Raw genomic sequence first — 12,878 nt, 5'->3', positions numbered from 1 at the left:
TCAGCTCATGTGGTGCTGACATGATATCTCAGTAAAATGCACAGGGAAAGAAAGAACCCACTGCACTAGACATCCTCCCCCTGCAACCTTTGGGCACTGGTGTAAGATAGTAGTCTCTAGGCAAAGAGATGCTATGCATGTTCTCTGTCCAAATGTCTGGATGAGCAAAAGATGAGCTAGTAAGACAGAGAAAAAGAGGATGAACCTGAAATAAGTGACGATAAATGAAAGACTGTTGTGGAATGAGGTAGAAAAACGTAGAACAGGGGTGCCTGGGTGGCTCAGTTGGTTAAGCCAACTGATCACGACCTTCAGCTCAGGTCATGATCCCAGAATCCCGGGATCAAGCTCTGCATTGGGCTCCCTGCTCAGTGAGGAGTCTGCTTCTCCCTCTGACCCTCCCGCTCTCTCTCACTCTCTCTCTCTCAAATAAATAAATAAAATCTTAAAGAAAAGCATAGAACAGTTATTGCAATAAAAACACTGGAAAGAAAAGGAACCGTGCTGGGCACTTGTCAGTAAAAGTATTTCATGATTGCAATTTGCAGGGTAAGAGCGGGGGCTTTCTGTTTTGGCCAGGGGAGGGGTAACTGCAGACTTTGAGGAGCAGTATTTTCCACCCAGGACCACTGCAGTCAGTTCCATTAACTTTCAGAGCAAGAAGAACTTGCAACATGCAGAAAAGCACGTGGGCAAACTCTCATTAAACTACACCCTCCTTTTGATGCTGAATATGTGAGTTTGAGAATCTGCCTAGGGAACAGATCTGTGAGTAATGGGGTAGGTTTCTATTACTCCCCTTTCCCACATGAGTAAGTATTTTTATATGTTGTTAGTTTTCCTTAGAAATCAGAAATAAAGCTATCTAGAATATATTCTCTCCAGTTGTGCTATCTCCAGGTCTCTGCCAAGTGGCTTTCTATTTGAGGTATGTGCTTTGTTTTATTAGATATCATATATTAAGCCATAGTAAGACATATATCACATATAGGTAAGTTTAGTGTATGCCAGGCACTGTGATGAGTGATTTCGATGTCTTAACTCTGCAATGTTCACAATGTTCTTGGTACCTGCATCCCGTTTCACAGATAGGCAAACTGAGGTTCAGATGAAGCTCAGTTGACTCAGAGTCTCACTGGTTGTGAAAGACCCAAGAATCAGTCTAAACAAGCTAATTCAGAGCCTGTGATCTCAGCCCCTTCATTCTGTAATGTGATTCATAGATCCTTCCCTGATGAGTGTCTCCTGGAAACCAACACCGTACAATTTTATCCCCAATTGTTATAATAGCAAAGTTCCCTTTGCCTAGGAAATAATGGATTCCCAAGTGCTAGCTAAGGAAGATGCAATTCTTGTTAGCAAGCATAATGTATAATCCGACATTTGATTCACTCATGTTCAATTCATTAATTCCCAAGTAACCAAGGATGTAGATGCATTCGATAGGTACAGAGATCCCTGGAGTACATCCTGAAGTTCTTCTGTACTCCAACTATTATCCTCATAGTTAAATCAAAGGCTTCTTTCTTCTGCTGGGATGTTTTTTCAGAAGTCAAAAGATCTTCATTTATTTTCAAAGTTCATGTCCTTTTTGGTCAGTGATTGTAACACAACAGGATATTGGATGTGCTCCTTGGAAAGGACTCTCATGTTATAATATCAGTGTAATATCCCTAAATCTCTCTCCATGAGCGAACTGCACGAGGGAAACCTAGCACCTTTGAAGAGGAGTAAGCGGGAGCGCTATGGGCTATGACAGGATGGGCAAATAGGGGCAGTCTTTAAAATGGGAGCACTAACGCCCATCCCCAGGGTGATCATGACATTAAATGAGATAATCCATTGAAACGGCCTAACACAACACTCAGCACATGGTGTAGACACACAATTAACCTCAGCTCCCTCTTCCTTCTTCTAGAATAGATTTCAGTACAAAATTTGGAAATAATGTCTCACTTGCTATCTGAGCATAATATGCAAGGTGACCATGGGGTCACCTATCGGTGGGTGCACCCATCAGTCACTGCTCTGGGGAGAGGTTGGCAGCTGGAAATGTCACTATCTTGTAGATTGGGGATAATGTCAGAAGCACTGGATTTAAGTCCTGATTTCTTTCCCAATGTAGTTTTAGAATCTTCTATAAACCCTTTAGACTGTGCTCCATGGTGCCGCTATCTAAATGGAGGGCTCTGGGCTCAATCATTGCTACAGTATCTTTTCACTGCAAAGGTGCTACTTACACAGCGTCCTGGGAAAGAGCCAGTTATTGCAAGACATCGAGGTGTTTATGAAGTATACGTATTTTCCTAGTTATTGCATGATGTATTTTGGAACAGGGAGCCACTGTATGAGATAGTACACTGGTAATCATGTACCTGCAAAGGATATGGACGGTATTCGGGCTTCAGTAAAGCCCAGGGAGATTCTTAAGACGATGCTATCCTTGTAAAGCAACATTGCAAGTTGAATCTGTAAATTCAGATCTCGCTCGAGCACTTCATATCCCGTAAACCGAGAATGTGTTCAATTAAAATTACATAAGCCACCAGAATGTTAATCTATACATCACTCAACTCTTGCCCTGTCTCCTGGATGATAGAAATCCACAAACATTTTAAAGCAGGAATCTTTTAGTGGAAAATAGGTCATCTTGGGCACTAAGTCCCCGGGAGGGTTTCCAGGGGTCCTACACCAAGTGGAACTCTCCAGGCAGCAGAGGATCTGCCTGGGTTCCGACTGCAGCACTGACTTTGGGGGACTGGGTTGTGCTACATCACCTGTCTGAAGTTCATGAACACTTACTTGGTAGGTTCCCACAGAGTCTGCTTTACCCTCATTGTACCCCATGTTTGCCTAACTCCCACTGAGCTCCACATGGTAGCATCTACACTTTCATTACTAAACTTTCACTTTTACCTTGGAGATAAGATGCTATGGTCTCATTCAAAAATCCCTCAGCTTATAAAGCTTAATTTCCTTTGGATAAAGATATGTAGGTAAAGAAAATTATTTAATTGATTGTAAGATTTTTCACTATACATGTGTATGTACATGTATGTATACTTACATATAGTATACATCTCTGAAATCAGTTTGCATCTTGCAATCTATGGCAGCGTATTTTGTCCTTATAAAACAACAATGGCATATCAGAAATGATGAAATGCAGATTTGGCCAATAAAATCAAACCTTTCTTCTATTTTAGTCAAAATGAAAAAATAACTTAGAAGCAAAATTATATTTTAATAGCTTTTAAAAATACCTTTCTAAGACAGCTCTGCAATAATGCTAATAATTTTCATTGAGCTCATTTCTTTCTAAGAGACAGATTTTTGGAAAAAGATATACAATTAATATCATTGCTAAAAAACAAAACTGCAGGGGCGCTGGGTGGTTCAGCTGGTTAAGTGTCTGACTCTTGGTTTCGGCTCAGGTCATGATCTTATGGGATGTGAGATCCAGGGGCATCAGGCTCCAAGCTCAGCAGGGAGTCGGCTTGAAGATTCTCTTCCTCTGCCCCTCCCCCTACTCATGCTTGCTCTCTCTCTCTCTCTCTCTCTCTCTCTCTCTCTCAAATAAATAGATCTTAGATAACAACAACAAGAACCTACAGACTCAAAATGGAGTTTCTTATGCCAATAAGCCCCATGTCACCAAACTGAGACTTGACTTAATTGCGGTTTTGGTTCTTCTAGAAAAGGAATCTTAAACCAATCAGGAAATGCCTGATTAGTACTAGTTAGGTCATCCGCCTGATAGACCCCTGTCATCTGCTAAGGAGAGTAACTGCAATAACCAACCTGCTTTTTTGCCTACTAAAACTTCTTTGTTCCCACTTACTCCTGTCTATGAAAGTCTTTGATTTTGTGCAGCTCCTCAGAGCTCCTTTCCGTCTGCTAGATTAGATGCTGCCTGATTGGAATTGATTTTTGTTCAAATAAACTCTTAAAATTTTTAATATGCCTCAGTTTATCTTTTTACAAGTAGATAGCTTACAAGCAGATGTCTCAGATATTCAGAAAACCACAGGCCATAGACGAGCCTTACTACTTAAGAAGAACTGTGATTATATTCTTCTGCCCTTTTTGACATTAAAAATGCAAGGTCAAACATATACGAGAAGATGGTGCTGATTTCTTTGAACGTACATGTAGCTCGTAATTTAGAGCTACATTTATGTTTTCCCTAGATGCAAAGATTTAAGGTGAACATGCTTTTAAAGTATTTTCAGAAATGAGAAAGAACTTGGCACAAACACTGGCATTTTTCTAATCAATTTCAAGAAACACTGAAGAAAAACTTGCTTCTAAACTCAGAGAGCTGAAGCTCCATAACCCAGAGGACCAGCAGCGAACCCCATTGTAAAGCTCTGCTCAGAGCCCGGATGCGGTGATCTCATACCCTTGCGGTGAAAGGCTTCGATCTCGTGCCCACCTTTGGGAGACGATGCTGGTTTTACTAACCCTGGCCTTCCTCATGTCACCTTGCATGATGTTCCCCTTACAAATTGAAGGGTAGGCTTCATGAACATGTGGTTTAGGTAATGAAAAGAGCAGGTTCCTTCATAGGAACCAGAGTGACTGCCCCGATGGCGCGGGCCATTCCGCTGGGAGAGGGCGGATCTCGAGTAACAGAATGTGCTGCTTCTTTCCCACCTCTCCCCTGCAGAGGTGAGCCAGCACCAAGTCACAGAAATCAGCACCTACGTGACAGCACAGTGACTCAATCAGTTTTCAAATACGTGGAGGTTCACAGCTATTGCTCATATGGTCTGGGGACAGAAAAAAGAGTTGGAGTCCACTGCATTAAGAGTTCTAAAGACAGAGGGAAAAAATAAGCTGGCTCCTACAAGTGGGGCCTCAAACAAAAAAACTGGCAAAGGAAACTGTTTTCCTAGATTCAGAGAACCGGCTCCAAGTGGAAGTGAGTGTCTTCGTTCTGTGGGTTCGCAGTGGGAATGGCCGTCGTGTTCTTTCTGCCAGGCCTTCCCGTGACCCTGAGCAGGATCCAGGAGACCGTCCCACATGCAGCCCAGTAGGAGTGTCCTTTATTTTATTCTTTTAAAAGCTCTAGTTCTCTCAGTTCTAGAATTATAGCTCCCATGGGAAATTGATGGGTGTGGAAGTCACTATTTTATTAAAGCTAAAAAAGGCAAAAGAGTCCACACCAATCTCTGGAGAGAAAACCCATGAATGAAACAGAGAAATTACACCCCATTTGCAAATCAGCAGTGTTTTCTCTTAAGATGCGTCTCTTCAAAGCAGACACAAACCTTATGGCAACACTCTGTGTGGCTCCAGCGAAAGCTCAGCGCGGAACGAGTTGAAAGAGCACAGAACTGGGTTTGCAAGGAAGGTTCCAGATGCACGAACAGGACATGGGTTAGGATTTAGGACAGCTGGGTTCCCGCAGACAGTGCTTTCTGAGGCTGGAGAACATGTACACTTACAGGACAGGTGGAGGTGCTCTGCTCCCACTGCATCATGCTCAGGCTCTCCTCCAGGCTCGTGCATTTCTTCATCACCATGTCCCAGCCACAGTAAGGGTCCTGGGCCCCAATGCAGGCACTGCAAACACACACCCAAATGTCAACAGAGAGGCAGCCTTACCCATGCTACAACAGATGCGAGCTTAGGCGAGTCTGGCCCTGATGAATTGACATGGGAACTAGTTAGGAGAAACCAAGCTTTAGCATGCACACTAGAGGACAGTGTATGCATGCATCCATAAGTATCTAATGAAATCAATTAACTTTGGTTGAAATATCTCTGTTTTTCCTAAGATGACTAAAGGACTGTCGGTGTCAACATGAGCCTTTTGGTGTCATGAATAAAGCTAGTAGAATGCTCAAAAACACTCAATGTTATCACCACCACCATCATCATCACTATCATCGACACCACCACCATGTCCATCCCCTTAGCAACAGGTAGTATTTGCTGAAAACCTGTTGTTATCTTTCAGACAACTTTTATAAGACACATTACTTTCACTTTATCATCATCATCACCATCACCACCACCACCATCATCACCATTACCACCATCATCAACATCACCACCATCATCGACATCACCACCATCTCTACCACCATCACCATCACCTCCACCATCACCACCCCTACCATTATCACCACCATCACCACGACCACCATCATCACCATCACCACCATCATCATCACCACCATCACCATCATCATCACCACCATCATCAACATCACCACCATCTCTACCACCATCACCATCACCATCACCACCACTACCATTATCACCACCATCACCACAACCACCACCATCTCTACCACCATCACCACCACTACCATTATCACCACCATCACCACGACCACCATCATCATCACCATCACCATCATCACCATCATTACCACCATCACCTCCACCACCACTATCATCATCATCGCCTTAATAACATGTTATTTGCTGAACACCTACTGTAATATACCAACTTATTATATCATTTAGACACATAATTCTAACGAGGGAGGTAATATTATTTTTACTTTGTAAGAAAACTGAGGCATGCAAGAGTTAAGAAATTGGCCCAAGGACAAGCAGATACACCCCAAACCCTTCAACATGGTTAGTTTGAATTTAGTAAAATAGGAAAGTCTTCCTTTTGGGTACCGTAGCTTAAAAATGAATTAATAATTTCAATTTAATAGTAACTTAATGTAGCTCCAACTGCAATATTCAATACATGATTTCAGAAGTACTGCAGACGGTGGATACTTTATTTTGGCTTTGTCTCCATGAAAGAGTTCATACCCCACAGGGGCATCATGAGATGAAGATTTGGCCCCTATGTTATCAATACAAGAGAAGGTGATCGAGGGTGGAGGGAAATAGGTGGAGTGACAGCGATTGAGCCACAATTCTACAAAAGATGACCCCACAGGCAAGCAGGGCATGGACACCTGAGAATTCTCTCTCCGAAGGGGCCAAGAGGTCAGACATGTAGGAAACGAGAGAGAAGAAAGGCAGGCTGGTGCGGCATGAAAGTGCTAACGTCTTCTTAGAGGTAAGGGGCCCATTCAGGCTGGGAGAAACTGGGAGAGGGTTACCAGTTAACCAAGAGTAGGTCTAGAAATCATAGCCTGACTATCAAACATGGGCCAAGGAGGTAGTATAAGTAATATTAAATTGTTAATATTAATGATACAAAATAATCCTAATTAACATATCAAATATGATTACCACATATCAAGCCCTGTTCTAAGAACCTGGCCTCTGTCAGCTCATTCCAACCTCACAGAACCTTACAAATATAATCCCTCGATTAGCTCCTGCATTTATTTTAAATGAAATACATTAGTCACTTTAAAATGCAGAAACCCAAGCAGAGAAAGATGAACTTGAAGGCCCACAGTAGAGGAAGATAGCTCTAAGGACAATAAATCAAGTAATAATGGTATAAAATTATTATCTATTGTTACTATGGAATTATTATTAATTCACCACCCAAAGAAGTTCAAAAAGAGATGGTTAAAACTGGCTCTTCTCTCAGCAGGACTAGGTTGGGTGGAGAGGGGCATAGAATAGTTAGTTGCCTGTCACCACAGCCTCATTAGAACTTGTTGGTAAGTGACCATGCACATGTTAAAGGTAAACTGAGGCACATTAAAATTTCAAATAATCTGGTAGCACCAAATCTGAAGTGCTTAGGAGGCTCCCCTAACAGGAGCTAAGGGAGAGAAGTTTACAGAGAAGACTTGGAAGCAAACCAAGAAATTATTTGATTGGCTACAGCTTAACTGGTGGCCTTATTTGGGAAAGCCTGGTTGACTGGGATTGGTCCCTCCAAAGTTTCACTTTCCCAGATTCAAGCACAGTGACTCTGGCTTTGGTTTTGGTCGGCTCAGGTCAGCTACCAAGGCTTTAGGGCCACCCCAGTCTAAGGGGCTCTTGTTGAATTACCTTACTAGGCATATAATAACTGCATGTGAAAAACCAAACAACACAGTTACAACAGACAAAGTAACATGTTTTCCTTCCCCAGAAGTAGGTACTACTCACAATTTCATTTGTTTGGGGGATATTTTCTTTGCACAAAACAGTATTCACGCACAGATGTGTCTGTATATACATATATATTTTTGTTGTTTTTCATAAGTACAGTCAGATATAACACATGCAAAGGGACTGTACACACAGCCTCCTGTTTTGTTTTTTACATAAAAATATACTGTGACATTTTTTCTTATCAGTATAAATAGCTCTACCTGATTCCTTATATGGCTGTATAGTATTCTGTTACCTAGAAAAACCAACATTTATTTAAATCCTTTAGAAGCAAGGCTGTAATGCACACCTTTGTACGTATTTTCTACATGACAAACTTCTTTTTTTTTATTATGGTCAGTTAGCCACCGTATAGTACATGGTTTTTGACGTAGTGTTCAATGATTCATTAGTTAAGCTGACATGGTGTTGACGAGGTAGAAGTTATAGGTATTAATGATTTTGTACCAATCAACAGTTCGGAGGGTAACTCTTTCTCCCCTCCCCTATTTCATGCTGGATGCTACTTTTTTTTTTTTTTTTTAACTTCGCCCTTTCTGATAGATAAAAACACTCTTCTAGTTCTCTGTTCTATTTGTTCAGTTGTGAGATGAAAATTTAGTGTCGTGTGTGCGCGCATGCGCACGCATTGATGGATTATCCGTATTTCCGTTCCTGTAAATTTCCTGTTTGTAACCAATTTCTGCTTTTTGCTTCTTTTTGATTCACTGGCTTCACTGTTTTTATGTAGTCACTGCAAGTGAAAATTTCTGTATTAGAAAATTAACCCTCTGTCAATAATGTTTCCAATACTTTTCCTACTTGTCATTAAATACTTTTCCTGAGATCCCAATGTTTTAAATTATTATGCAGTACAGTTTATTGATCTTTTCCTTCACAGCATCTGAATTTTGTGCCATATTTTGAAAGAGCTTCCACACTTAAAAATCATGAAAACATTTATGCAGGATTCCTTCTGATCCTTTTATAGTATCATTTCATTTGCCTCCCTGTCTGTGATCCATGTGAAATGTATTTCTAGCAACTCTCCTTTCCTCCCTCCATTTGTTGAATTAAAACAAACAAGCAAACAAACAAACAAACAAACACGTATATATATTTTTTAACCTAAACTTCTCAATCCTCATACCAACATAGGCAGATCTGGGACAACAACAAGGAAGCTGTGCACGGTTTCTTTTACCTTTTTCTACCAATTTCCGACAACATCTTTTTTAAATACAAGTTTACGACACAAGAGTGTGAGCATCAGCTTTTGAAAATCTCTAGTTCTTGAGGTTTGGGAATATAATTTTTTTCATAACTTGCTTTTAAATAAAAATTCACTTCAATGATCAGTTCCATAGAGTAGAATTTGACCTGTACTTATAGTACATAAAGCATATTCCACATTTCTCCATTGTAAGAATTCATCATTTTTAAGACACACAATTGATTTAATAACTTTTTTTTAGGGCATAAGAAAGATGAAAATAAACCAGTGACCATGTAAGGCAGGAAAAGTGTGCGTTTTTGTATCTACAAAATAAGATTTTCACATATTGTCACTAAGCTCAGGGTCAACAAATCGTCCCTGTGCAGATGTTGTTTTGTAGGAAGTTTCTGGAAATCTGAGGACCCCTCAGCTGGGAGACAGAGCTGGGCACAGTGAGAACTAAGAACCCTTCTGCTTCGTTCTGTGACCTCCCTTGGCTGCGACAGTGGCGATCGGACCCACACAGTGTCTGTGTCTTACTGAACCAACTGGCCATATTGATTCCACAGCGTATATCACACATAGGAGTCCTCACTGAGCATGATCCCATTTTCACATGGGTGAGCAAACAGGACAAAGCAACACTTACAAAATGATTCAAAAGGCCTAAATTCCTGTTGATGTTTCTTATTAAAGCAACATGACCATTAGACAAAATTAAAATTCCAAAAACAGGAAAATTCCACCAGCCCCCTCACTTTGCCCCTGGCTTCTCTTTGCAAATCTGCCTGCAGGACTGAAACAATGCCACGGGGTTACACAGGATATTTTAAGCTGTTTTCAATGAAAAGCTGCTTGTAAAAACATCTCTTTCTTTCCATAATGTTGAGGGCTTTGCACATTCTTAACATTCTACTCATCCCTTAAACTATTAAAACTTCTCTACAGGCACAAATGCCCATTCATTAAAAATTCCATTTATAGATAAATATGTTTTCCTCCGTCAAAATATTTCAGGCCATGGCAAAATTCTGATGAGCCCTATCTTTACTCTAAGAAAAACCATTGCTCTGGGAAGGTGGGTCTTTTAAAGAGACCACGTGGAAAATCACAGATGTCTTATTAATGTGGCCATCGTGAAAGAGGCTTTTCTTCATTGCACTTTGAAAATGTTTTTCCTTGTATGATGAATCTTTTTAATAAAAAATTTTCCTCATTTTGTTAATAACCTTAGATTATTCTCATTTGATCTATTGCCTTGGTATTTGAAAGTATCTGAATTCAGAAAATATGTTGGTCAGAATATGAAAGTTTAATTTAAAAACACATTTATTGAGAGTATGCTTTACAGCTAAATGTCTATTTAGAGACAGGCCTTAATTCTAGAAGAAGGATAAACTACGTTCCCTTTTCCAGGTCAGTGATATTAATGTTTAATTAAATGCTTCCTTTAAATTTTAAGGTTTACAGTTATGCTATTTCCTAATTTGAGTAACAGGGAAAAGAGGTATATTCATTAAAAACTTTTCCCTGTATTTCTAGACAGCTGGAGCTAATTGCTGAATACTACCCCCTTGCATGTTAGATTATCTAAGTGTCAATGACTTTATCTGACTTGTTTCTGTTACACTAATTGTCATTAAATCAGCCGATTTTCGATCTTAAGAATTTTTGCCATATTAAGAAAATGCATTCATTAAACATGGGATTTTAAGTTTTTCAGTGATTCATTCATTCGGGGCATCCTTAGGAGCACCTGCCATGAACTAAATTGAAAACAGTGGGGGTGCCATGAACAGCAAATCAGACACAGGCACTGTACCCCCAGAATCTACCCTTTAGCAAAGGAAATAAACGCTGATCAATAGCAACAACCATTTCCAAAGGAATAACCCAAAGAGGGAAACCCTATTTGGATGGATGGGTCTGGGGTCAGGAAATACCCAGCGAGAGGCCTTTAAACCGGGATCAGTGAGGTAAAGAGAAGTGATCCATTTGACATGGCTTAGGAAAAACAGAGCATTTGGCAGCAAGATGGACATGGGGAAGGCACTTCGGTAGGAGGGAACTTGGGGAGTTTAAAGGATGAGATAAATGGCGGCCAGACTCTGGTGGAAGCTTGAAGAGGAACAGGCAGAGCCCTGGAGCCCAGTTCAAGATTTAGGGTTTCCTAATAAGTGCTGTGAACTTTAAAATACTGTGCAAAAACTATGTGTCTATTTACTTAACATATTTCTACTATCATCATGATAGTAGTGGGACAGACGGATTTCTGTTCATGAACGATCTTTGCCTTAATTCCCAACATGATCTGAGATGTCTTATTCCTAATGACCAATGTCACTCTATACTTCAGAATCTGCTTTTATTTTAAGATTTGCGTTAAAAACACTGTCTTACAAGAAGTAAGACTGAAAAAATTCTAATGAGACAGTAGGTGCTTGAGGAATGCGTTGTAAGACATCCACACGTCCTTTAGTTGGTCAATCCACCTGAAACGTGTATTTTCTTCAGTTTCTGCTCCCACAAAACTGCCATGGGCTCTTTGTTTAAGGAGGCGATGTGACAGACCACAGTGCATTCTATTAAGTGGTGCAAATTATTTTAACCCGCACATTTGGATAGATTCACAATGATGTTTTGGACTACCTGGCAGGATGCCATGTGTTGAAGATACCAAGACCAGGAATGAACTTTCAGTCTTGTGAGGGAGGAAGAATATGTGCATGAATGTTGCCTGCCAACATGAGGAGGGCTAACTATTAGGTGAGAAGCTCAGACAATGGTGTGACAGGAGTCAGAGGAGAGAGAGGTAGACCAGAAGGGTTCCAAGGAAGATGCCATATATAAGCTGGCTTCTGAATGAAGCTGGAGTTTACCTGAGTGAGAGGAGCATCCCTGGTCATGAAGGCCCCAGGAAGGCTGAGAGAGTCATGTGCCTGAGGCATGATCAGGATGATGAGCAGAGCAGCATGGCTGGCTGAGGTTTCCTTAAGATTCCTACAAAGCATACTGATGTGAATACAATGTTGGGGTTGTGCTTAGGCAAGAAAAATTTGGCGGTGGTGGACAGCACATATCAAGTTGTGAAATCTACTAGAAGATTAATTTATGATTCCCAAGAAAAACCGAGATCCAGCTATAATGTAATGGCATTTTTTTAAGATTTTATTTATTTATTTGACAGAGAAAGCGAGAGAGCACAAGCAAGCGGAGCAGCAGAAGGAGAGGGAGAAGCAGGCTTCCCGCTGAGCAAGGAGCCTGATGCGGGGCTCGATCCCAGGACCCTGGGATCATGACCTGAGCCGAAGGCAGACACTTAACCGTCTGAGCCACCCAGGCGCCCCTGTAATGGCATTTTTAAATTTAGGACACATGCCAAGTAAACAAAGATATAATTACTAGTAAAAATACATGTTTATACTCATTATGCATCACTTGCTAAAGGCATTTAATAGTAATTCATGTTACATGCAATGATTTGTAGATGAAATGAGTGATCTAGAATTGCAATCAGTCGCTACCTTTAATACATTAAAAACTATTCACTATTGGCTTATCATTAAATGACACTGATCAAATACGAGGATTTTTATATTTAAATTTGCTTTTAATATTCAATTAGAATATTTGATATGCATTGCCA

The 12,878-nt window shown here is 40.6% G+C and overlaps 1 protein-coding gene across 22 annotated transcripts in view; it reads right to left on the bottom strand.

Moving 5' to 3' along the window:
- Positions 1-12,878, bottom strand: part of SEMA5A (semaphorin 5A) — a 476,158-nt gene that overhangs the window by 87,815 nt on the left and 375,465 nt on the right. For all 22 annotated transcript variants that reach the window (XR_003522009.2, XR_003522010.2, XR_003522006.2 and 19 more), the window contains one exon: positions 5,451-5,568. Coding sequence is in view for 11 of the 22 variants with exons in the window: in XM_027605227.2 (XP_027461028.1) it covers positions 5,451-5,568 (118 nt within the window). In the remaining 11 variants the exon portion in view is untranslated. The remainder of the gene's footprint in view (positions 1-5,450; positions 5,569-12,878) is intronic.

Source organism: Zalophus californianus, chromosome 5 (genome assembly GCF_009762305.2).
Source record: "Zalophus californianus isolate mZalCal1 chromosome 5, mZalCal1.pri.v2, whole genome shotgun sequence".
Lineage (NCBI taxonomy): Eukaryota > Metazoa > Chordata > Mammalia > Carnivora > Otariidae > Zalophus > Zalophus californianus.
Note: the sequence above shows the minus strand (reverse complement) of the source record. Positions and strands in the feature narration are given on the sequence as shown.